We start from the raw sequence: 27,142 nt of genomic DNA, 5'->3' as shown, positions 1-27,142 counted from the left end.
TTCTATCTTCTGCTGTATGGGGACTGACTAGGTGAGGAGGAATATGGCTTCTCCTGGGTTTCTGGACTTTACTCACAGTTATCTTCACAGGGTATGCTTCTTCCTGGAACTGGAGTTGTCTGCTTGCTTCCTCCAGCTGAGGCTTAAGGACTCAGGCTGGGGATGATGATCAATGTCTCAGCCAAGGCAAGATCCTGGCTTGGTTCCCTATGCAGCGGGACTTCTGACGACAACAGGGGTGGCTGGCACACAAACTCTAACTTCCTTCTCCACCCAAGAAGCAGGATGTGGGCACAGCCCACTCTGCTCACAGAGGGGGGAGCTAAACTGGAATGAACTAGTCCAACCTAGATATAGTAAACTGAACCTAGCTCCTTGCTAACATATTGCTGCCACCTGCTGGTGAACATGAAAATTACAGCAATATACATTTAACAAGGTTTACAATGCAAGGTTGTGAGGATATAATGTAAAATTACATCAGATGACAATGTAAGAGCTCTTAAGAGATTGTAGCGGGGTAAAAGAGTTTAGTAACACAACTCTGGGGTGTTACACCAGCACTGACTTCTGGCACCCAGAGCTACTGCAGAATGGCTGATTGGGGAGTGTAAGAGACACCCCACACCTCTACCAATCAGATTTTGATGGCCATCAATATTCAAGTATCGGAAAACCCCTTTTTATATAAAATGATTTTTTTTCATAATGAATTAAATTCCACTTGTGCTGCCGAGCTGTTGCATCTAAAGATCAAGGACCTCAATAATTAAACCATTAATGGAGGAGCCATGTTTGATACAGAATACTATGAATTCAAGATAGTGCTTGTGCCTAGGGCCTCTTCACTACATAACTCCCATTCCTGAACCCCCGCTGAAATACGTATTATTGCAGTGGAGCGCTGTTGATAATGCACACACTCATACATCATTTACTAACAGCAAACAGCAAGATAATGAGAATACAGTATATCCTTTATCCCTCCTGCAGCTCAACAACATTACAAACTGCATCTTCCTAAGCGGTCTCACCATCATGGAAGCCCCTTTTCTGTGAGGAAAGTTACTTGCGTTATTTTGAGGCCACATCTCAGTCATACAGAAGAAGTTCATGTTCGCTATTTATTACATTGTACATTACTATTTCTATTACACACATCAGAAACGTCACCAGGAAGTTCTAATAACTTGGGACATTACTGAAAGAGTGATAGACCACACCAAGAAGGGCATACTAAAAGGAAAGAACTGCAGTAATCACCTACCAGAAGAAAAGTTCCTTGTAGGCATGGGCAGACACTACAGAGAAATGTCCTGGTGGGCAGATGTCCAAAGGGCTGACTAAGCCCTCCTCTTGGCTGTCAGCCAGGTACATAAATATCTGATGCTCTCAGCATTAATTAAAGGGGTTATCCCATGACTAATGTAAAAAAAGAAAAATCAGACTTCATATAGGACATGACGATCTCTTTCTAACAAAGCTAGAACCAGCCCTGTACTGCACATGGATCCAGAGATCTCCCCATTCATTGCTCTGCTAGATTTATATCAAGCTGAGAGCTCAAGGGAGTGTCTGTGAGCTCAAGCTCAGGGGGCGTGTCCAAGCTCTCCCAATCACAGCTCAGGAGGCAGCTGAAAGAAGAAACTGAGCATGTGCGGCCATCTCAGTGAGCAGGTCAAAGAAATAGGGAAAAAAAATCACACGGCAGGTGGCGCTATATAGATACATTTTATTCAATAACTCAATAGTGGCTATTGAGTATTCAGATCCAGGTGCTGGTTTGAAAACTGTAGAATATTTTTATGTGACAACCCCTTTAATGTAGGAGCATCAGACACGTATGCACTTGGCTGGCAGCCGCAAGTGCCTCTCAAATTCAACTCTATTGCTGTCCTCAGGACGATGATACAGTTGAATACTGTGGTGCGGGCGGCAGTATTTTGTGCTGCACTGTGGTATCCCGTTCTGCTGGGACAGTATTTTGTGCTGCACTATAGAATTTGGTTCTGCTGAAGTAGGCATTTTGTACGGCACTGATATTTGGTTCTGCTGGGTCGGTATTTTGTTCTTGTCTGATGATCAGGTTTACACAAACATAATGTGCCCGCAAAGCCGCAATTGGGGTGATCTATGATGCTGTTTGTTTGGGTCATTCCACCAGCGGTCTGGGCCAGATGTTAGCTATAATAAGGGTGCAAAATTTATATTCGTGAAAAACTGGCCTTAGTCTACGTTTCATACATGAACACTTAATATTTGATTTCTATGCTGATGTACAGGCCCAAAGCCTTAGGTGGCACTTCTGAGATATTCTGATGATAACAGGCCACCTATTATTTCTGTAATGTAGTGTTGTAAAGGAAAGCAGATAACTAAAGATACCAACTTCCTTCCTGGCTTGTCTATTGCCTTATGTGTGTGCACGTGAGGGAGAAAAAAATCTCATTGAGAGCGACAACACGCTTGTGACTGATCAGTTATCGGCTTGGTGTATAGCCACTTTTGAACGAACCAGTCAATGACAGATGTTACATCACTGACACTGTGGCTTTACAACACCGGGAACACTGAGATGACTGCGTTTTTTATTATAACCATTGATTATCATTAATAGATTTAATTCCCTAATTCCAGAAAGCCCCTTCAAACTTTCTTCCCAGGAAGGTATCTTTCAGTCCTACTTCCCCCCATTTAATATCTTCTGTATACAAGAACCTGCAATTCAATTCCTGACCATTCAATGGTTATACGTGTGTGGAATAAGTCTACTAGAGTAAAGTAATAAATAACTTAAAAAATTGTGCAAAATATACAAAAAACACACATATCTCTTGTTGCTCTTAAGGGTAAAAGGGGCAATTTATCAGAGTTGCAAAAAGGGGTGATTATTGGCTTTCAGGCCCAGGGTGGCAGTATTTCTGAAACTGCAGTATGTGAACTGTTTATGTGCTGTTGCGGTGAGTGTACGGTGAGTATACAAATGGCCGAATTGTGAATCAGTGACAAGGAAACTGCAGAGCACCAGGGGAGTAGCTATTGGGGAAGCGGCTGCTTTGGGGCCCGAACTCAGAAGGGGCCCACCCAGGAGGAGAACTAAAAGATTTCATTGTCAAGGCCCCTAAACAGTATTATACAATGACATTATATAGAGTGACGGTATATACAGTGTAGGAGACAGCAATCATTACTAGCCACAGGAGTGAGGGCTGCATGAAAGGAAGGGGTTACAAAGGGGAGGGGGGCATTCAAAATTTTGCTGTAGGGCTCAGTCATTTCTAGTTACGCCACTGCAGAGCACCACGTGCCCAGGACCAGTTTTAGACAAAATGAAAAGCGGGGCCCCAAATTCTAAAGTACTGTCACATTTATTAACTTGACGCAAGGGAAGAAGTCACCGCTGTGACCCACAATTGGTTGCAGGCAGCATCAAAATGGATGATGACATCCAGGAACCTAAGCAGAGGTCAGAGAGCACCAGAGCCGAGAGCCAGTGTCAGCAGGTAAGGCTCAGTTCACACTTCAGTTATTTGGTCAGCTATTTCCATCAGTTATTGTGAGCCCAAACCTGTAGTGAAGCCTACACAGACTTCAGGTATAATGGAAGGATTTCCTCCTGTTCTGTGTTTTTGACCCACACCTGGTTTTGGCTCACTATAAGGCCTCATGCACACAACCGTTCCGTTTATTTGTGGTCCGCAAACAGCGTATCCGCATAAAACGGAAGCCGCCCAATTTGCGGAACAGAACGGGCAGCCCATTGCAGAAATGCCTATTCTTGTCCGCAAAACGGACGAGAATAGGACACGCTATATTTTTTTTGCAGGGCCTTGGAACGGAGCAATGGATGCGGACAGCACACGGAGTGAATGAAGTGAAGTGAATGGGTCCGCACCCGAGACGCAAAAACTGCGAACCCGAAAACGGTTGTGTGCATGAGGCCTTACTGATGTAAATAACTGAAGTGTGAACCCAGCCTAAGAGCTTATGCAGACGGCCGTTGCTCATATGCAATATATGGGCACCGACCGTGTGCTCACCATATCATGGATGCGGACCCATTCACTTGAATGGGTCCGCAATCCAGGAGGAGCAGTGTGGAACGGAGGCATGAAACCCCACTGAAGCACTGTGGAGTACTTCCATGGGGTTTCTCTCTGTGCCTCCGCACCGCAAAAAAATAGAACATGTTCTATTTTTTTTTGCGGTGCGGACGGATCACAGACCCATTCAAGTTGATGGTGCCCGTGCAGTGGGGACTGCAAACTGCGGTCCCCAATGCACGGAGCGGCCGGGACACATTTGCATGAGCCCTAAGTGTGCTTCCCTTAGCAAGTTTGCAGAGGAGACCTGCTTAAAGCCTCATGCAGACGTCCGTGGAACACAGTCCGTGAGATACAGGCATCCTGCTTAGTGCGGGTGCGGACGGCGTCATTGGTTGCTATAGATCATACCAGTGTATTACTGTACTGTGGTGGTGGCATGAAGTGCACGGCGTCACAGCAACCAATGACGCTGTACGCTCCTGCACTAAGCAGGATGCCAATCCGGTATCTCACGGACCGTGTTCCACGGACGTCTGCATGAGGCTTAACCCTGTTAAATAATCAGAAAACACCTGAAAATAGTCACTGTTACCAGCGCTCTGTATATAGAGACAGCAGGGACATGTAGATAATGTGTTCTCTGCATTCAAAGTAAAAAAAAGTCAATAAAGAATAGAAAGAAATCAGAAAAGAAATTATAAAATGCAAGTAAAACTGAAAAAAAAAAAAAAAAAAAGGATTTCTTTATTTACCTAAACACTCAATGGCATTGAGTGTTGGGTGAATAAAGGAATCTACTTGTTTCACTGAAGTTATAATGCTGCCTTTCTTCCATAATTTTAGGGTACTTTCACACTTGCGTTGTGAAGATCCGGCAGGCAGTTCCGTCGCCAGAACTGCCTGCCGGATCCATAAATCAATGTACAAATGGATAGCATTTGTAGACGGATCCGTCTAACAAATGCATTGAAACAGCGGATCTGTCTCTACGGTGTCATCTGGAAAAACAGATCCTGTATATATTTTTTTGCATTTTTAAAGATCTGCGCATGCGCAGACCGGAAAACTGGATCCGTTTTGCCGGAACACTAATGCATTTCAATGGAAAATAATGTCGGATCCGGCATTCCCGCAAGTGTTCCAGAATTTTGGACGGAGAAAATACTGCAGCATACGGCAGTATTTTCTCCGGCCAAATACCTTAAGAGGGACTGAACTGATGCATCCTGATGCAGACTGAACGGATTGCTCTCCATTCAGATTGCATTAGGATAAAACTGATAAGTTTTTCCGGTATTGAGCCCTAGGAAGGAACTCAATACCGGAAAACTTTAACGCAAGTGTGAAAGTACCCTTAGATAGATAGACAGAGAGACAGATAGATAGGGGATAGATATGAGAGAGGGAGAAGGAGGGTGCAGAGGACAGGTTCTGTATATTCTCTGCAGGGTGTCTCCCCACCTGTTAGTCTGGGGTCTGGACTGTCCAGCTGCACCTATCAGGGAAAATCAGCCAACAAGCAGCCCCTGTCATTTATTGCAGCACAGAGAGAGGAGAGAGGGGCTGGCAGCAAATATGTCAGGTCATTAGAGGGTGACATTCTGAACTCAGAGCAGAGGAGGCCATTACATTCACAGCACAGGGCCTCCGCGGGGCCAAGGTCTGTCTGACTGCTGTGGAGCCGGTGCTATGGATGCAGCACCCAGCTCCTCACTACAGCATAAGGACCCTGCGGGCTACAGTGGGCGGGAGACCAGGGACCAGCGCTGCTTGCTATGCTGTCTGTGCTCTTCTCAGGTGCAGCCACCAGCTCTCTTACACATCTGTCTGGGCAGCCCCATTTAGGGATGGAGGCCCTGGGCAATTGCCCTGTTTGCCCCTCCCTAATGCTGGCCCTGCACGTGCCAATTATGTGAGAGGTGAACATCGGCTATGAAGGTGCATAGAGTGGAGCAGCTCACAACCAAAATGAACCAGAGTGCTACCAGATGTGTGTCTAAAACAGTTTAGCCAACCCTACTGTGAATGGAGCTCCAAAGCAGATAGATGATCACTGCACCTCTTCTAATGAAGTTGCATCAACATAACACAAGCTGATGATGGCAGCGTTATGGTCTAGGGAATGTTTTAGGACCACTCATCCTTGTAGAAGGCACTCTCAACCAATTTGGGTATGACTCCATCCTTGCAGATCACATACACCCATACATGCTGATTGTCTTCCATGGGGCGGACGGGATCTTCTAGCAAGACTATGCAACATGTCACATGGCTAGAAATGGTTAGAGGAGAATAACAAGACTTCCAAGTACTGCCCTGACCCCCTAATTCCCCAGACTTGAACCCAGTTGAGTATCTGTGGTACCTCCTCAATCATCATGTTCACTCTATGGATCATCCTCCCCACGCTCCCTCCAGCAGCTGTGGGATGCAATGCCGTCAGCATGGCTCCAGATCCCTGTGACAACCTACCAGGACCTTACTGAGTCACTCCCAGCCCGTCTCTCTGCTGTAACTCTGGATATCAGCTGGTGGCCATAATAATGTGACTGTGTATTCACAGTGTGTACATACATGCATGGGAGATCCAAGCTGAAATGATCAATTGATGACCTCTAACTACAGTGAAGAGCAATCGATATCCACATTAATACGATGAGCAGCCATCAAGATTAAAGGAGTACACAGTCACATCAACTCACATATATAAACTAAAGCCTGTGTTCACGCACCAAAGCAATGCGCTATACAATAAGCTAATAAACACATATATCACATACCTCCAAGTTAGGAGACTCCTCATAGCCAGAGCAATCTTCCTGTTGACATTGAGGGGCGTCTCTGCCAGACCCACAGCAAACAGCATTGACACACAGCACTTCACCCATTACCGTCTATGCTTCTCATACATTTCATTCTGCCTTGTCTTCTATTTTTCCACTACTCTATTCACATGACTCACATGACACCCCAGCTTCTAGCAAACAGACCCATGACTCAAGCTGCCTTCCTGCATTCCCTAGGATTCCAAAAACAGTTTTATGCTTATCATTTCATGTGTCATGTATTTGTCATTACAATCTGGCATCCATTCACCATAGAGTTCCATTGTAAAAACTCTGCATGATTTAGGAGCTCCACACAGACACTATGAGAAGCATCTACAGCTGACCCAAAATGGTCAAAATTGGTAAAGACAAGTCGAGGGACCCTGCAGAGACACTGGGGACCGCCAAGCAGTAGACAGAGATGGACAAATTTCTGCACAAAGCGGCGGCTCCGAATCTAAAGCGCACCTCCAAGATGGTGCTGCTTCCCGTCTTGGATGCAGAGGGTGACTCCGACACTGATGTGGACAGTCTAGCTCCACAGGCAAGTGATCAAGAGCCTATCACTAAGCCATTCTTGAAGAAAACTATACTCCACGCTCTGAATCCAATGTTACAAGAGCTTTCGGAGATTTAAAAAAAATCCAGTCAATGGGCCACAGAGTTGACCTGGTGGAAAAAGTGGTCTCTGACTCTCTTAATTTTTGTGACATGGCAGGGCATATAATTAAAGCCCAGGAAACTCAGCTTAACAGAGCCTTCACACTGATATCGAGAATAGAAGCTGCCGCAAGAATATCTGTATCAAAGGCCTACCAGAAAAGTACACCAGCAACATGCTGGAGGCTGTGGCACAGCAGATATTCACCTCACTCCTGGGCCCAGAAAGAGCCGTCAAAATTGTTGTGGAGCATATACACAGAGCCCTGCACCCCTCCCTTAAAGAGGGAGAACAAGCCAGAGACATAATCTGTGATCTCCTTAGCTTTGTGGACACTGCCACCATATTACAAGCCAGCAGAGGCAAGCCTGCACTGCGACATGAGGAGCATCAAATACACCTCTACCAGGATGTCTCATCTACCACACTATTGAAGAGGCGTATACTTCATCCCTTTCTCCAGAAGCTGCGGGATCTACAGATACCATACACATAATTGTACCCGTTTGGCCTGGCGATACACAAAGATGGCCGTCGGATCACCATCCACATGCCAGAAGATCTTTCAGCTGCCTGGGGCCGATTGGGGATTCCTCCCATGAGCATACCATCTTGATTGATTCCGGCGGAGGTCACCCTACCAGATCTACCTCACATGGAGCCCTGGAAAGTGGTGTCACACACATGCTCTTCTAAGAATAGGGGGTCAACTCTCAAGAGCCCACGAAAGGCACCAGCCTGAAATCTACAGGACACACGTACATCTCTACCTTGGCTCTCTTCCATCGGATTTAAGTCCTGGGTGTCACACCCTGCCCTGTGAGTGATCTGAGAAGATCTGTCAGACTTGCTGCACGTGAACCTACAGTACAGCCCAAAAGTTTGGACACACCTTCTCATTCAAAAAGTTTTCTTTATTTTCATGACTATGAAAATTATAGATTCACACTGAAGGCATCAAAACTATTAATTAACACATGTGGAATTAGATACATAACAAAAAAGTGTGAAACAACTGAAAATATGTCATATTCTAGGTTCTTCAAAGTAGCCACCTTTTGCTTTGATTACTGCTTTGCACACTCTTGGCATTTTCTTGATGAGCTTCAAGAGGTAGTCATCTGAAATGGTCTTCCAACAGTATTGAAGGAGTTCCCAGAGATGCTTAGCACTTGTTGGCCCTTTTGCCTTCACTCTGCGGTCCAGCTCACCCCAAACCATCTCGATTGGGTTCAGGTCCGATGACTGTGGAGGCCAGGTCATCTGGCGCAGCACCCCATCACTCTCCTTCATGGTCAAATAGCCCTTACACAACCTGGAGGTGTGTTTGGGGTCATTGTCCTGTTGAAAAATAAATGATCGTCCAACTAAATGCAAACCGGATGGAATAGCATGCCGCTGCAAGATGCTGTGGTAGCCATGCTGGTTCAGTATGCCTTCAATTTTGAATAAATCCCCAACAGTGTCACCAGCAAAGCCCCCCCCACACCATCACACCTCCTCCTCCATGCTTCACGGTGGGAACCAGGCATGTAGAGTCCATCCGTTCACCTTTTCTGCGTCGCACAAAGACACGGTGGTAGGAACCAAAGATCTCAAATTTGGACTCATCAGACTAAAGCACAGATTTCCACTGGTCTAATGTCCATTCCTTGTGTTCTTTAGCCCAAACAAGTCTCTTCTGCTTGTTGCCTGTCCTTAGCAGTGGTTTCCTAGCAGATATTTTACCATGAAGGCCTGATTCACAATCTCCCCTTAACAGTTGTTCTAACCTGCGATTTCTGAGGCTGGTGACTCGGATGAACTTATCCTCCGCAGCAGAGGTGACTCTTGGTCTTCCTTTCCTGGGGTGGTCCGCATGTGAGCCAGTTTCTTTGTAGTGCTTGATGGGTTTTGTGACTGCACTTGGGGACACTTTCAAAGTTTTCCCAATTTTTCGGACTGACTGACCTTCATTTCTTAAAGTAATGATGGTCACTCGTTTTTCTTTACTTAGCTGCTTTTTTCTTGCCATAATACAAATTCTAACAGTCTATTCAGTAGGACTATCAGCTGTGTATCCACCTGACTTCTCCACAACGCAACTGATGGTCCCAACCCCATTTATAAGGCAAGAAATCCCACTTATTAAACCTGACAGGGCACACCTGTAAAGGGAAAACTATTTCAGGTGACTACCTCTTGAAGCTCAACAAGAGAATGCCAAGAGTGTGCAAAGCAGTAATCAAAGCAAAAGGTGGCTACTTTGAAGAACCTAGAATATGACATATTTTCAGTTGTTTCACACTTTTTTGTTATGTATCTAATTCCACATGTGTTAATTCATAGTTTTGATGCCTTCAGTGTGAATCTACAATTTTCATAGTCATGAAAATAAAGAAAACGCTTTGAATGAGAAGGTGTGTCCAAACTTTTGGTCTGTACTGTATGTGACAGATTGCTTTGTTGTGGCTTTGGGCAGGATCCCACCCCTCACAGGTTCTGCTCATTAGTTTGTTAGTGATGCTATTTATCCCTGCCTCTCACTATAGCCCTTGTGGTTTAAAGTTTCTCCTGGAGTTCTCTGCTGGTGTTTTGTGGATCTTCTGCTCCCAGTCCATCTTCAGTTAAGTCCTCCTTCCTTCCCTTCTGTTGTTTGTTCTGGCTAGGCCTTAGGTAGACGCGGGTTTCTTCATCCTGTGCAAGGAGCCGGTTGTCTTTTCACCTGCTCCCTAGCTGAGGGTTTGTATCAGTTGCAGCAGGGATTAGGTTCAAGTGCATGAACACTTCTACCATCGAGATTTGTTCATGTTGGTAGCAGTCAGGGAAAGGGCTCAGGAATAGTCAGGAGGTGACCTTCCCCTGTACCTTAGCTGTGGGGCCTAGCCTGGGCTGTGGTAATGTGTTGTATGGAAGGCTTGAGGGGTGGGACTTGGGGGTGACCTGTCTCTAGCCTTGGCACCATAGGGGAATGTAGCGGTTTGCATTGGTGCTGCCTTGGGGAGCAGGTGGGTCGCCGTGGCTGGCTGTCCGTCATCTCTCTGCTCATATGTCGCATTGGTGTCGAGCTGCCTGCCGCTTTAACAAATGGGCTCCAACAGCATCAGCAGTTATCATCATCTCAGGGGTAAACACAAAGTGTCATGGCTCAGTATGTTTTCCTCCCCCACTAACCCTAAACCCTTCTGGGTGTTATGGTTATACATTGTATTGAAAAAGTTATATCATGCCACTATCACTCATGAACATGCATATATGTGTATCTTTACCTCCCTATTTAGGGGTTGTTGTATTGCCCAGTTCTCTTATTACAGTTTTTATCCTTTCACTTTTCCCCGTTTGATTTCTGCCTTGTCAGTGATTCTCATTGACATAGAGGACTCACTCTACCACTTTGATAAATGGCAGACCTTATAATTTGCACAAACAATGTTAGAGGGCTGAATGCTCCCATGAAACGCAGTCATTTAATGACATTGTTAAAGAGGGATAAGGTATCTGTGCTGATGTTACAGGAGACACATTTCAAAACGCATAAAATTCCAAAACCCACTATCTACTTTGCGTCCTGGTTTCACCACACCAATGATGCCTCAGCTTCCAAAGGGGTATCTATCGCTTTTCACAGAGATATCCCCTTTGTACTTACATCAAAATACCAAGATTGAGATGGCAGGGCCCTATTCTTGAAAGGTAAATTTGGCTCCGATATGTATACCTTCGCTAACATATACAGTATGCCCCGAACACTATGCAGATTTCATGGATTATGGGAAGACTAGAGGTGCTGCAAGCTTTTGCAGAGGGCCCCATCATACTTGGAGGGAATTTCAATCTAGCACTGAACCCTAGAATAGACTCTTCATCAAAACACACTGCACAGTCTAAAAACAGCCTCAATAGACTGAATAACCGTTTGCAATTATTGGGTCTCTCCGATGCATGGCGAACATGCACCCGACTGAACTAGATTATACGTTTTTCTCCAACACACGTAAAACACATCAGTGAATTAATTACCTTTTTTCCCACGACAGCACCTTACCAGCCCTCAAAAAAGCTGACATAGGACCATCCATTTTCTCAGACCATGCACCTGTATTAATACAACTAACAATTAAAGACTTACCTAAGAGGGACTGGACCTGGCATCTTAACGAAATATTACTAGATGATAAAAAAGAAGTAGACCTTCTTATGAACTATCTCCAGTTCTTTTTTGAATCAAACAGAAAGCCAGACATGGTGGAACCCATCATTTGGGAAACCCATAAAACATATATAAGGGGCTATTCATAGCACTTGGCAGGTAAAAAAGAGACAGGAAAAAACTATACTAGACCTCCTATCACAGATTAGGGACCAAGAAAAACTGCATAAACAAACTCCCACTCCTACTTTACTTGAAGAACTGTCTAGAATGTGAGAACAATTGATATTATTGTTAAACACAAAACTAGCCAAAAATGTACTCCACTACCAACAGTAAATATGGGGATAAAGGGGGCAAATTGATGTCAGCTTTAATCAAGAAACGCAGGGAAAATCCTTTATATCTTCAAATACCACCCAGACAGGTGGTAAAGTCACCCGTACTTCCAAAATAGCAGCAATATTCAAAGACTATTACTCCTCTCTATATAATTTAGCTAACCTAGATATTCCTTCAAACCTCTCCAACAAACATGCAAATATTTCATCCTTCTTTAACAGATTGAATCTCTCTAAAATCTCAGAAACAGACAAACAAACATTAACTCAACCAATCACATTCCAGGAAGTAAAAGACACGATGCTCTCCTTCCCTCTAGGAAAAAGTCCAGGCCCTGATGGATTAACGCTTAGATACTATAAACATTTTTAAGACATTCTCCTGCCTCGCCTTACCCTATTATGCAACCAACTCCTTTCAGGGGGGCCACCTCCCACGACAAGCGCTGGAAGCGCATATCACAATTCTTACAATTCTTACCAAAAAGGGTAAAGACCCTGGCCTCTGTTCCAGCTACAGACCCATCCCATTGTTAAATATTGATATAAAAATCTGGGCCAAGCGATTAGCTAGGCGGCTGAATGGCATTCTGCCTGCCATAGTGAAAACTGATCAGATGGGGTTTGTTAAGAGAAGAGAGGGCAGGTTTAATGTAATACGTCTGTTAAACTCAATATATCTGGCGCAAAAAAATAAAAATATTCCACTTGTACTTGTAGGCACAGATGCCGAGAAGGCGTTTGATAGGGTCGCCTGGGACTTTGTGCACCATACACAGTTTAACTTCCCACTCCAATTCATAGAAGCAATTTTCACATTATACTCTACACCATCTGCATGAATTAGGGTCAACGGCACTCTGTCTCCATCTTTCAACCTAACAAATGGCACGAGGTAGGGCTGTCCTTTATCTCCCTCTCTATTTATATTGACTATGGAAGCATTACTACAAAAGCTCAGGCAGGACTAAGTCTTTATCCAGAAATCAGATACGCATCTCATATCTGCTTTCGCAGATTATCTACTATTACTGATTTTCAACCCAAACACTGCATTGCCTAGGCTATTAGATCTTTTCCAGCAATATGGCAACATATCAAATTTTAAAATAAACTATTCTAAATCAGATCTTCTGAATATTTCTCTCACTCAATCCCAGGTGACCCTCTTACACCAAATTTCCCCGTTTCACTGGGCAGAAAACACTATAAAGTACTTGGGAGTACACATACCAAACAAACTAGAATTGTTTTCATCTAACTTCTAACACTTAAGCTATCTAGGTTACTCAAAGAATATAACTTCTCATACTTGTCTTGGATGGGCCGCAAAAATGTATTATCCTTCCTCAAATCCTATACTATTTACACAGATGTTGCCCATGTATTTACCTGATACCTTCTTCACCACCACTAGGAAATACTTCTCCACCTTTTTGTGGAGAGAACGGAAACCTAGACTATCATACCAGATACTCACCCGTAAAAAATGTAGAGAAGGACTGGGACTTCCAGATATTAAACAATATTACACAGCGCTTCACTTGCAAAGATGGCTTGAACTGGCGGCCACCACTCCCACAGTGTCAAGGAACCATGAACCAGACGTACAACAAGAGATAAGTGGAAATAGAAGGCTTTATTGAAAATCAAGCTGTAAGCAAAAGTCCAAACGGATGGCTAAACCGAAGCAGGGTCTTGCGTAGCCAGAGGTCAGGAACCAGAAGGGTAGTCAGACGAAGCCTGGATCAGGAACCAGCAGGGTAGTCAGACGAAGCCAGGATCAGGAACCAGCGGGGTAGTCAGACGAGGCCAGGATCAGGAACCAGAAGCAGCAGCAGTCTTAGAAGCATGTGAACACAGGAGGACCAAGCAAGGAACTGAAGCCACAGACCTCCTATATATATGAGCTGGGCATCCAGCTCCTCCCAGTGGGAAGGAGAAGCCGCAGGGTGGGAGGCTACAAGAAACCCAGAAACCAAGATGGCCGCCAGCACATGTCAAACGAAGGAGAACAGCAAGAAGGTAAGACCATGACAGTACCTCCCCCTCAAGGGCCCCTCCTCCGCGGAGTAAGGAACGGTTTCTGAGGGAAGCGTGCGTGGAAGGCTCGGAGCAAAGCAGGAGCATGGACATCTGCGGAGGGAACCCAGGAACGCTCCTCTGGACCATAACCACGCCAATGGACCAAAAACTGCAACCGACCGCGGACCAGGCGTGAGTCCAGGATATTGCTCACCTCATATTCCTCACGATTGCCCACTTGGACCGGACGGGGCCGAGGAACCGAGGAAGTGAAACGATTACACACCAATGGCTTCAACAGGGAGACATGAAACACGTTGGAGATCCGCATGCCAGGAGGAAGCGCAAGGGCATAGGCTACCGGGTTTACCCTGCGAAGCACTCGGAAGGGACCAACAAAGCGAGGCGCCAGCTTGGGAGTGGGCACTCGAAGGTTGAGGTTGCGGGTGGACAACCATACACGGTCTCCGACCTGGTAGGAAGGAGCGGGCGCTCGTCTGCGATCAGCCTGGAGTCTCTGGCACTGCGCAGAGACCTCAAGGGACCTCTGGATCTGTACCCAAGAAGCACGTAGGACGGAAAGGTGATCCTCCACAGCCGGAATATCCTGGGGAGAGAATACCTCCGGTAACACGGCAGGTTGGAACCCATAATTGGCCATGAAGGGAGACGTCCCAGAGGAAGAGTTCACCGCCGTGTTCCTGGCAAACTCAGCCCAAGGCAGGAGGTCAACCCAATTGTCTTGGTGATCGGAGACATAGCAACGAAGGAATTGCTCCAAGGCCTGATTGGATCATTCTGCGGCCCCATTGGACTGAGGGTGGTAGGCCGAGGAGAAAGAGAGATGAATCCCCAACTGGGAGCAAAAGGCGCGCCAGAACCTGGACACAAACTGACTCCCCCGATCCGACACAATCTCCTTGGGCAAACCGTGCAACCGGAAGACCTCCCTGGCGAAAATCGTGGCCAACTCTTGTGCAGAGGGTAACTTCTTGAGAGGAACACAGTGGCACATTTTGGAAAACCGATCCACAATCATGAGAATGACCGTATGGCCTCGGGATGCAGGGAGGTCCACAATGAAATCCATCCCCAGGTGTGACCATGGGCGCTCCCCGGTGGCTATGGGTTGCAAAAGGCCCAACGGAAGGTGCCGAGGGGACTTACTCTGGGCACAAACGGAGCATGCCGCTACATATGCAGCGATGTCGGAACGTAGAGAAGGCCACCAGACCAGACGTGAAACAGCCCAGGACAGCTGATTCTTTCCAGGATGCCCCGCGGCCTTGGAGTTATGGTAGGTTCGCAACAACCGAGTGCGCAACTCCTCAGGCACAAAACATCTGCCGTTGGGTCTCCCAGAGGGAGCACCAGATTGAGCCGCCAAAATCTGCTCACCCAGGGGAGAGGTCAGGCTGGTGCGAATGGCGGCCAGGATCTGATTCGGAGGTATGACCGAAGTCGGAATCGACTCCTCCCCGGACAGCTCGGAGTACTGCCGTGATAAGGCATCCGCTCTGATGTTCTTGGAACCGGGTAGGTAGGAGACCACGTAATTAAAACGTGACAAGAACAGAGCCCATCTGGCCTGACGTGGTGTCAATCTCTTGGCCTCAGAAAGGTAGGTCAGATTCTTGTGGTCCGTCAGGATGAGAACCGGAACCACCGAACCCTCGAGCAAGTGCCTCCATTCTTTAAGGGCCTGCACGATGGCCAATAACTCCCTGTCACCAATCTGATAGTTGCACTCCGCGGAAGACAGTTTCCGGGAGTAAAACCCACAAGGGAGCAGAGGACCCTCTGGTGTTCTACGCTGAGACAGAAGGGCGCCTACTCCCGTCTCAGACGCGTCCACCTCGAGGACAAAGGGCAACCCAGGGTTGGGATGCGACAGAATCGGAGCCGACACAAAGGCGGACTTTAGAGCCTCAAAAGCTCGGATGGCCTCGAGCGGCCAGACCTGGAAATTACTGCCCTTCCTGGTCAGATCCGTGAGAGGCTTGGCTAGCATAGAAAAGTCCCTGATGAACTTCCGATAATAATTGGCGAAGCCCAAAAAGCGCTGCAGGGCACGGAGACCACTGGGCTGGGGCCACTGTAAGACAGCCGAAACCTTCTCAGGATCCATGGAGAACCCCTCAGCGGAAATGATGTAACCTAAGAAGGTTACCTGGGATCGGTGAAATTCGCATTTCTCAAGCTTACCGAACAGCCTGTTCTCTCGTAACCGTTGCAACACTCGTCTGACATCCATAATGTGGGCCTCCATGGATTCAGAATATACCAAGATGTCATCCAAATAGACCACCACACACTGCTGCAACAGGTCACGGAAAACATCGTTGATGAATTCCTGGAAGACTGCGGGCGCATTGCACAACCCAAAGGGCATAACCAAGGATTCATAATGACCGGTCCTGGTGTTAAACGCGGTCTTCCACTCATCGCCCGCCTTGATCCTTACCAGGTTATATGCCGCCCTCAGGTCGAGTTTGGTAAAGACCGTGGCCCCTTTGAGGCGATCGAACAGCTCGGAAATCAAGGGTATCGGGTAAGCGTTCTTGATCGTGATGCGATTGAGACCCCTGTAATCGATGCAAGGCCTCAACTCACCGCCCTTCTTTTTCACAAAGAAAAATCCAGCCCCTGCCGGGGACGAGGATTTGCGAATGTGTCCGCGTGAAAGCGCCTCCCTCACGTACTCCTCCATGGCCTCATTCTCCGCTACCGACAGTGGATAGACTTTGCCACGAGGAGGAACGGCACCAGATTGTAACTCTATGGCACAATCGTATGGGCGGTGCGGAGGTAGGGCAACCGCGCGCACCTTATCGAATACATCCCGGTACTCTTCGTATTCAGGAGGCAACAGAGAGTCCGAGGAAGTACACAGCAACTTGACAGGCCCATGGATGCAACTAGCCCCACACTGCGGTGACCACGAGAGGATCTCGGCCGATCTCCAATCGAAAGTCGGATTATGCTTCTGGAGCCAGGGGTACCCCAAGACCACCGAGTAGTGTGGAGACGAAATCACCTGGAGACAGACCGACTCTCTGTGAACGGCACCAATGGCTATCCCCACTGGAAGGGTCTCATGAGTCACGTGTGGCGGCAGAAGGGGTCTGCCGTCTATCGCCTCAAGAGCCAGTGGGGAACCTCGAGGCTGCAGAGGAATGGAATTGGCGGCAGCGAACACACTATCAATGAACAAACCACCAGCACCAGAGTCCACCAACGCCTGGGTCGTCACCGAGCCCCCGACCCAGGAGAGGACAACAGTGATCAGTGGTTTGTCAACACGGGAAACCGGGGACGAGGAGACTCCACCCAAGATCTGCCCCCGACAGGATCTCAGGTGCGAGCGTTTCCCGGACGGTTCGGACATGCCAACCGAAAATGCCCACCGAGACCACAGTACATGCATCGGCCCTCGCGTCTCCGGAGTACCCTCTCCCCCTCGGACAGGCGAGCAAACCCCAGCTGCATGGGTTCACCCCCAGACAAGTCATCCCCAGGAGGCGTGGGAGGAGAGGGAGGCACGGGTGGGACAGCAAACGTAGGCGCCAATCTGTTAGAAGACCTCCGCAGGCTCTCCTTAAAGGAAGGTCTCTCCCTGAGTCTGGTGTCAATCAAAATCAGGAAAGAAATAAGAGACTCGAGCTCCACTGGTAGGTCCTTAGCTGCAACCTCATCCTTCAAGGCATCCGAGAGACCATGAGAGAAAGCAGCGACCAGAGCCTCATTATTCCAGCCCACCTCTGCTGCCAGGGTACGAAACTCAATGGCGTATTCAGCTACGGATCGTGAACCCTGTCTGATGGACATAAGGAGCTTCGCAGCAGAGGCAGCACGAGCCGGCACATCGAATACCTTCCGAAGAGAAGCAACAAAACCGGAAAACTCGGCAACCACCGGATTGTTGTTCTCCCATAAAGGGCTGGCCCAGGCCAAGGCCTTGTCCGAGAGCAGCGAGATCAAGAAGCCCACCTTTGATCTCTCAGTAGGAAAGGCATGTGGCAGCAACTCGAAATAAATGCCCACCTGGTTAAGGAAACCTCGGCACTGAGTTGGCTCTCCCCCAAAGCGCTGTGGAAGGGGGGCAGAACCGGTCATACCCCGAGACACCGCAGGCGCAGCAACAGGTGTCGGGGTAGACTCTGGCGCAACAACCGGAGCGGCACTAGGAGCGGGCCCAGGAGCGACAACCGACCCATCGGCAACGGAAGCGAAATGAGCCGTGCGTTCAAGCAGGGTTTGCAACGCCACAGCGAACCGACCCAACAGGTGATCCTGCTGATCAAGTCTGGCAATCAGCGTAGGTAGCGAGGATGGCCCTGTACCGTCAGAATTCATGGCTTGGTCCTAATGTCAAGGAACCATGAACCAGACGTACAACAAGAGATAAGTGGAAATAGAAGGCTTTATTGAAAATCAAGCTGTAAGCAAAAGTCCAAACGGATGGCTAAACCGAAGCAGGGTCTTGCGTAGCCAGAGGTCAGGAACCAGAAGGGTAGTCAGACGAGGCCAGGATCAGGATCCAGAAGCAGCAGCAGTCTTAGAAGCATGTGAACACAGGAGGACCAAGCAAGGAACTGAAGCCACAGACCTCCTATATATATGAGCTGGGCATCCAGCTCCTCCCAGTGGGAAGGAGAAGCCGCAGGGTGGGAGGCTACAAGAAACCCAGAAACCAAGATGGCCGCCAGCACATGTCAAACGAAGGAGAACAGCAAGAAGGTAAGACCATGACACACAGACCCATGCCACAGATCGGATTAAGGGTCTATTCACACATTCATTTTCAATGGGTCCTGAAAAAAAACGGACAGCACAATGTCTGATTTTTTTTCAGGACCCATTGAAAATGAATGGGTCCAGATCTGGTCCAGATCTGTTCAGCAAAAAACGGAACAGATCAGGAAAGAAAAAACGGACGTGTGAATAGACCCTTAATGGTCTTGGGACCTGCCTACTCAAAACTCCTGTGGCTACCAGACCACAAAGATATCCAGGCCCCTCTCTAATACATTGGTACAAGGCACAGTTCAAATATTAAAATCCATTCAACACTCCAATACAACTTTCAAAGGTACTTCACCACTCTTACCGGCACACTTAATTCCATTTGTAGCAAAGAAAGATGAAGTAATTATGAGATGATTCTGGTCACAACTACAAGATATGACTGTAGCTGCCTGTCTCTCTGCTAAGAAAATACCAAATATTACTAAGCTACAATCATTTATAACACCATCAGAGGTCAATTTCTTGCAATTTGAACACTTTAAAGCCATATGCACATTATTCATATCCCGCAATCAAGCCAGCAGACCATAGTCCTGGTTTGAACAAATAATTCTCCTCCACAAAAGCAAGAAACAAACATTATCTTCTCTATACTCCCATCTTCTGCTAAATTCCTCAGTCGAACCCCCCCCCCCCCTTTCTTGAAGTTGTGGGAAAAAGAATTAGACATAGTGCTATCTGAAGAGGACACAAAGTTCAGTTCATTCTATTGCAGTCTCATGGCTTCTCTAAAATAAAAATACAAGAAAACCATTATAAGCTCTTATCCAGATGGTACAAAACCCCTGACTTGCTGTATAAAATGGGATTATCAGTATCAAACACATGTTGGAGATGTCAACTGCAGGTTGGGACTTTGGGCCACATCTGGACAGTAATCCAAAAGCATATGCGTGCACTTGGCCCATTAAATTTATCTCTCACAGCAGGCCTAGTGCTAATGGCCCAACCCTCACAACATTATCGACCTTCTAAACGCTCCTTGACAACACATTTACTAGCAGCGGCTAAATGCTTAATTCCACTGCTATGGCTACAACCTCACCCACCTTTGGAACAACAATGGTTCCAAAAAGTGCATCAAATTTGTTGTATGGAGGAGTTGACCAGTTGGCGGACCAATAGACATGATCTCTTCCTAAAAATGTGGGGCTCCTGGTTGCAATATACCAAAATATCTAACTAAACTTGGGCCTTCTTGCATCATTGTCGCACCTAGATGTGGTTGCACATTGAGTCATTAAATTTAGCAGCTTAAAACAGTGTGAGGATGTATTCAAGTTTTCTCGCACTCTGGTTTGTAACAACATGTAGCAGACACCCATGAGTGTGACATGCGAATTAGGAGGGGGATACTATCACACTGTCATACCTCACATTCGCTTGTGTGGATCTTTTCTCCCCTGCACCGTGAAGGAGCAAAAAGAGTAGCGAAATAAGATTAGGCTCATTTTTTGTTCTGACATCTAGAGAGCACAGCATAGTAATCTTATGAGGTACGTCTGCAAGAGCTTGAAGTCCACAAAAATGACCTTGAATGAGGCGTAAAGTCATCATACCAGAAGGACACCGACTAGGCAATATTTGGTTAATACTTTTTATGTATAATGCACTGTTATCACATTTGTACAATCAACCCTTTTCAGCTCTCATGTGGAATACAAGAGTTTTTTGTAATGTTTTGAAAATAATAAAAACATATTTGACAAAAAAAAAAAGAATTTCTCTGCATCGGTAACAACGATTACAGAGAAAAAGGGACAATTATAGTCACCATGGCAGGCAGTTTGCCAGATTTAATAGGGTTGATCATGGTGACAGATGCCCATTAAATAAAGTCAGTAACGGATGCCTAAGAGAAGAAAAGATATTTAGGCTCTGTTCACACTGCTGATCACACGCTACCTTTTGAGTGTCTATTGGGGATTCCATGACTTGCTATCCAAATGACAGAAACCTCAATGGAACCATATGGATTCTACAACAGATCTGTAACAGCATCATGGCTTCTGTTATAAAGGGAAGTTTTTCCTAACAAGAAAATGCATCATAAACTGTACAACAACAAATTGTGTGAATCCAACCAAATACCTCTAAATACCTCTAGGTTAAAGCATAAAGTTCAATTTGCATAGATTTATTGTTTTACCCTTACCTCTTCATAGCCTGTATGTTTTTGCTTTAAACCTATGAAAAGAAATTAACATACTGAATTAGAACACAACCATTTCCTTCCAACATATTAAATGAACGCAGTATCTATTATCGTTGCTTTAAAGAAGCACTCTCACAAAAATGTTATTCTCTGACCTGTTAGTTTACATCATGCACGTTTCTAACAGGTCAGAGAATAACATTTTTTTCTGGGAGTGCTTCTTTAATAACAAACATAACATCCAGTGTCTTTAAACGAGTGACTCTTTCTGATGTGAGAGCGTTTTACATTCCATTTTCTTTTTACGTAACGGTATTATTATTATTGTGGTTGTCATAGGAATAAAACTGAAAATAGCAGAGCCCGAGGAAGAGACAGAAGGCGTATTTATCTTGTCAGCAGTGCAGCACTTATAATGGATTCTACTGATCGTTCCGCTCAATTTATGCAAAGCATTTTATCAACAATGTTTATTATAGCTGTAAACCCATGATTGGCCAGAAAACAACATGCTGCAATTGAGAGAAGAGATAAACTGCCTTGCTGGATTATTTAAACACTGCAGTATGGCTAAGAACTTCTTTCTGGATTGTTTTCTGTCTCTAGAAAAGAGCTACCACATTCTAGACTTACTTTAAAGGGGTTGTCCAGTTTCATGATATTCATGGCCTATGCTTCTCATAGGTCATTAATTTCAGAACGATGGGGGTCCAATGCTCAGTACCCTCACCAATCAGCTGTTCAAAAGGGCCACAGCGCTCATATGAACAGTACATCCTCTTCAAAGTTTACCTGCGAGTCGACTTTATTGTAGCGGCGGTGAAAGTAGATTGAGCACAGGTAAACATTGAAGAAGATGCAGTGTGCACTCCATTACTGCAGCCCCTTCAAACAGCTGATTAGCAGAGGTGCCAAGAGTCAGACCCCAACTGATCTGTTATTGATGGTATATCCTGAGAAGTATAGTAAGGCTGGACATACTCAAGAAACCAGTCAGCTAAATAAGCCTTCTGAGGACAGCTATCTCACCTGACCAACCCATACAGATATACTCTTGGCTTAGCTGAGTGTCTATGTGTTATGAATAGCAAGAAGAAAGAAGTCCGCTAGACACCTCTGAAGGTGGCTTACCTCCCCAAGAACCAAAGGATCAGGAATGTTGAAATCCAACAACCAGATGCTTACCTCCTCAAACATCTTCCATAGAAGGAGAGCCAGGAGGCCCCCATACACACTTCAATACATTGCAAGGACTTCTGAGTGCATGCTCATAACGGAGAGGAGTCCTGAGCACAAGCTCAGAAGTCCTCTCAATTTATCCCAGCGATGGTTTACGGCTAAGAGTGGAGGAATGTGGGTGAGTGCGAACATGTAACTTAGCAATAGGACTCATAAAGAGCAGTACTATTCATGCAGTATTGTGCTTAAAGGGGTTATGCAACCCCTATAATGAGCCCCCCCAATGCCCGGGCACCTCATATAGGTTATACTTACCCCGCTTCCCTGCACCTATGTCGTTCCTGATCCCCACATGGGCGCTGCTGCATCTCCCCTTGGCGCGGATCATTGCATGATGTTTTGATCTGCGCAATGGGGAGATGCAGTGGAGGCCGTGCAGGGATCAGGTGCGATGTAGGTGCTGGGGAGTGGGTTAAGTATAACCCGGGGGGGGGGGGCATTATAGAATTGTATAACCCTTTTAACAGGCCTTGGGGGACAGACTCCATTTAGACAGTGGAGTAATAATTGTGGTCATAAGGTGCATTAAAGGGGTTGTCCGGGTTCAGAGCTGAACCCGGACATACCCTTATTTTCACCCGGCAGCCCCCTGTAGCCTAGTATCGGAGCATCTTATGCTCCATGTGCTCCCGTGCCCTGTGCTAAAAACCACGCAGGGCGCGGGCCCTCTTTTTGTTTTCAATAACACAATGCCGGGCGGTAACTTTCCGCCGGCAGTGTGTTAGGTGACGACCGGCTCTGAGGGGCAGGCTTTAGCTCTGCCCTTAGCGTTTTACTGGCTAGGTGCAGGAGCTAAATCCGACCATCAGTGCCTGTGGACATCACCGGGGTTCCTCGCAGAACCATGGGATCCCCGGTACGTCACCGGATTTCTAAAAAGCCTTTGCCTGTTGCAATTTAGCGCGGGCAAAGGAGAGCATTCGGCGCATGAACTGCTCCGATGCCTGTCAGGGGGACCTCCAGGCGTGAAAATGGAGGGATGTCCGGGTTCAGCTCTGAACCCGGACAACCCCTTTAAATAAGGCTTGCCTGAAATAAGGCTGGGCAACTCATTTAAATGAATTGCTCCATGAAGACAGCCCCAGAGTTGCTCTCAGTTCTGGAAGATAAAGGGGGTGTAGGGTGAGGGAACCCCACTATGACATCCATAGGCCCTGATGATGAGACATCCCTTTTTACTGCTGTGTCTTTGAAAAGTTCAGGCAGAAAAGGAGGCTAGAAGACTGAAATTAGGCAATATAGTATTTAATCAATAATACGGCTCAGCAATGGCCTCATGCATATCTTCAGCACATAAGCACTGACTCTGGGCCAGTACACAGGGCAATGATCACAAATAAGTTCTTTGCTCCCAATCTTTGCCTGCTCATTCAGCTGCATTTACATGCTGTCTGTTTGGGGAGAAGCGATCACATCGCTATGACTATGATTGCCCATCCTCATACAGACGCAGCAGCACAAACAATGATTCTGGGTGCTGCATGAAAGAAGCGATCACCCAATAAATCAGCTATTTCAGCAGCATCTTTTTCACGGGGCTGCTATTGAAAAAAAGCATTTGTACCATGTAAAAATGCCCCTACTTAACCACCTCCTGCAGATCAGCATTGACTTCATTAAACACGTCTTTGCCCAAAAAGACTGCTGTTTAAAGCGCCCCTGTATAATGTGATACAGCATGGTTGTTCTACTCTGTTAACAGGTTTTACAACAGCTTGGATCTGAAGTGCATCCATTAAATGTAAGCCCATAGAGCAGAACACTTCAAACTAGAAATTCCCTTCAAGCTACTGTATTACTAAGAAATGCAGAAATCAGGAGATTATAAAACATTTCGCGATTGCTAGTTATGCCTTTTACGTTTACACCAGTATTAAAGGAAATGTGTCACCAAAAATGTTTTCTCTTTTTATTTTCTGATTGCAGATTTTTTTATTCTATTTCCTGAACATGATTATGGTGGGCGGCCATTTTGCCTGAGCTGTTCTTATGAGCATTTAGAAAGCATTATAGAAATTGTTTTACGGCAGCCCCATGGGCAATAGACACAATGCTCAGGAAGGGACCTCATTGACTTCTATGGGGGAGTCTCCTAGGCATGCTCTGTGCCCTGTGGTGGATCCTGTCTTATCTCTCATTTTAATTCTGCTTGTAATGTGATCACTAGAGATGAGCGAATCGAAGCTGATGAAATGGAATTCGATCCGAATTTCAATAACAATTCGATTTGCACCAAAGCCGAATTTCCTCGCGCTTTGTGGTAACGAATCACATGTTTCCTAAAATGGCTGCTGCACGTGTGAGGACATGAAGACAGGAACTCTGGGAAGGCGGGATCACCCATAATGCCATGCATGCAGCCAATCAGCAGATGTCACAGACCTATAAATAGCATCAGCCCTCTTAGATTCTGCCATATGCCAGTGTACTTAGCGCAGGGAGAGATGTTAGCAGGCGCTAGGGACAGTGATAGAAAAACTTCATTGTGCTAAAAAAAGATTTACAAGTGCAGGGAAAGATTATTCAAGGTGTAGAGAAAGAATAGGGAGGAATAATTCCACAGAATTTATAATGAACAGGGTTCGGTAGGGGAGGTTACAGCCTGGGTAATAGGAACAATACTATTACATCTTGCTGCACTGACTGGGGACCCAAATTGCCATTATACAGCTCTGTTATTCCAGCAAACCGTTCTCATTAGGGTGCAAGTGCTGATTGAAAAAGGCATTAACAGGGTTTATTAACAGTGTCTATTACTCTGCCGAACAAAAAAAGCTGGAGGCAAATATTGCATATCTGGAGGGCTGTATCCGAGTACGAAATGATATGAATACGCGTACTAAGCTAAAATCTGCCAAAGATCATTACATTACCTTTATGAAGGAAAAAGCACAGAATCAACTATTTTTCATGGGCTATAAAGATTTCTGCGAGGCGGGTACCCCGAGTAAGCTATTGGTTTCTATTATAGCAAATCAAAAACCCCCCCAAAGAATTAGACAGATACTGACGGGGGATGGGCGTAGATTGGAAAGAGGAATGGAGATGGTAGCAGAGTTTTTTAATCACTTTGATAATTTATATCGATCTGAGGCGGTAGATATAGTGACTGAAATAGATGCCTTTTTGGAACAAGTCAGGATCCCGGCGCTCTCGGTCTCCGATTCCGCCTCTTTGTGTGCCCCCATCTTATTGGAGGAATTACAAACGGCCCTGCAGGGGACTCGGGGTTCTTCTGCGCCGGGTCCGGATGGACTTCCATTTGGCATCTATAAGCGCCATGCGGAGATACTCTTGCCCGGACTGTTGCTTGTTCTAAATGAGTCTAGTAAACGCGGAAAGCTGCCCCCGTCTCTGGCCGAAGCAACGGTTACATTGATCCTTAAAAAGGGGAAACTGGGAAATAAAGTTGAGGACTATCGCCCAATATCACTGCTCAATGCAGATTATAAAATAATTGCAAAAGTCCTTTCCAATCGCTTAAAAAAAGTAATAGCGCGCCTGATACATGTGGACCAGACAGGGTTCATTCCTGGGCGACAGATACAGACCAATATACGGCGGACCTTTCTTAATATCCAGATTGGCGGAGGGGAGGACCGCTCGATACTATCATTGGACGCCGCTAAAGCGTTCGATCGTGTCGAGTGGCCCTTCCTCTGGCGTGTTATGTATAGGATGAATCTGGGCCAGGAATTTATTGGATGGGTTAAACTGCTATATAGTGAAACAACTGCTAGAATTAAAGTCAATGAGGTGCTTACCCCTGCTGTTTCCCTAAAGCGGGGAACACGTCAGGGCTGCCCCCTTTCTCCTCTCCTCTTCGCAATCTTTATGGAACCCCTTGCCTGCAGGATACGGACTGAACCTGGCATATCCGGCTTCGGGGGGAGAGGGACGGACGATAAGATTTGCTTATATGCAGATGACGTCTTACTCTACCTGAATGATGGTTGGAGAAGCGTCCCCAATGTTATGCGGATAACAGAGGAATTCGGCAGAATTGCTGGGTATGAGATAAACTGGTCTAAGTCTGTACTCTTCCCCCTGAACCGGATGCCCCCCCCTAACGATCTTAGGATCAGAATTATTCCCCCGACAGATCATTTAGATTATCTCGGGATAAAAATCAGCAATAATATCAGGGAATATAATCAGTTAAATATTTCCCCTTTAGTGGGGAGAATAAAAGACAAAATAAGAGTGTGGCAGAAACTCCCACTTTCGCAGATCAATAGGATTGCGTTGATTAAAATGGTTTTGTTACCCTGGATATTGTATACGGTCAGCTCCTGCCCCACTTGGATTGAGGATAGCGTCTTCAATCTGATTGACCGCTTGATAAATGATCTGATATGGGGCAGAAAAAGGGTCCGCATTAAACTACAATACCTGCGAATGGCCGTAAGTAACGGGGGCCTAGGCCTGCCCCATTTTCAAATCTATTATCTCTGTGCACAATTACAATGGTGCGTCAATGTCGGGGATGGTGTATTAATATCACATATCCTAGGTCAACGCCCACTACACTCCAATAACATTTTTAGTATATTGGAATCCGGAATGTTTCAACGTACAGATTACTTTTGCCCCATCGGAGCCGCGCTACAGAAAGTTTGGAATAAAATTAAGATATTGATCCATGCCCCTCAAATTCTGGATTTCTCCCCCTTATGGGACAACCCTGCCCTAACTGAATTTTTGACACTTAACGAAAACGAATTCTGGACTCGAAAAGGTATTTCATTATTTTCACATATATACACAAAAGGGAATAGCAAATCAATACGGGAATTGATAAAACAAGCACCAATAACTGCACTAGAGCACTATAGATATTGTCAACTACAACATGCACTATCATACACTCTCAAAAAAACACCCTTGATAAAAGTTACTCCGGGGTTCT

General features: G+C 46.1%; 1 protein-coding gene across 5 annotated transcripts in view; it reads right to left on the bottom strand.

The window, feature by feature from the left end:
* The window catches only part of CDK15 (cyclin dependent kinase 15), a 225,216-nt gene that overhangs the window by 170,619 nt on the left and 27,455 nt on the right, over window positions 1-27,142 (bottom strand). The window contains exon 2 of one of the 5 annotated variants that reach the window (XM_044304650.1): window positions 20,995-21,026. In XM_044304650.1, coding sequence (XP_044160585.1) covers window positions 20,995-21,026 — 32 coding nt within the window. Of the gene's footprint in view, window positions 1-6,826; window positions 6,997-20,994; window positions 21,027-27,142 lie in introns of those variants that run through there. The other 4 variants (XM_044304651.1, XM_044304649.1, XM_044304648.1 and 1 more) reach the window with 4 other exon arrangements.

Source organism: Bufo gargarizans, chromosome 8, assembly GCF_014858855.1.
Source record: "Bufo gargarizans isolate SCDJY-AF-19 chromosome 8, ASM1485885v1, whole genome shotgun sequence".
Classification (NCBI taxonomy): Eukaryota; Metazoa; Chordata; class Amphibia; order Anura; family Bufonidae; genus Bufo; species Bufo gargarizans.
This window is presented reverse-complemented; position numbering and strand designations above follow the sequence as displayed.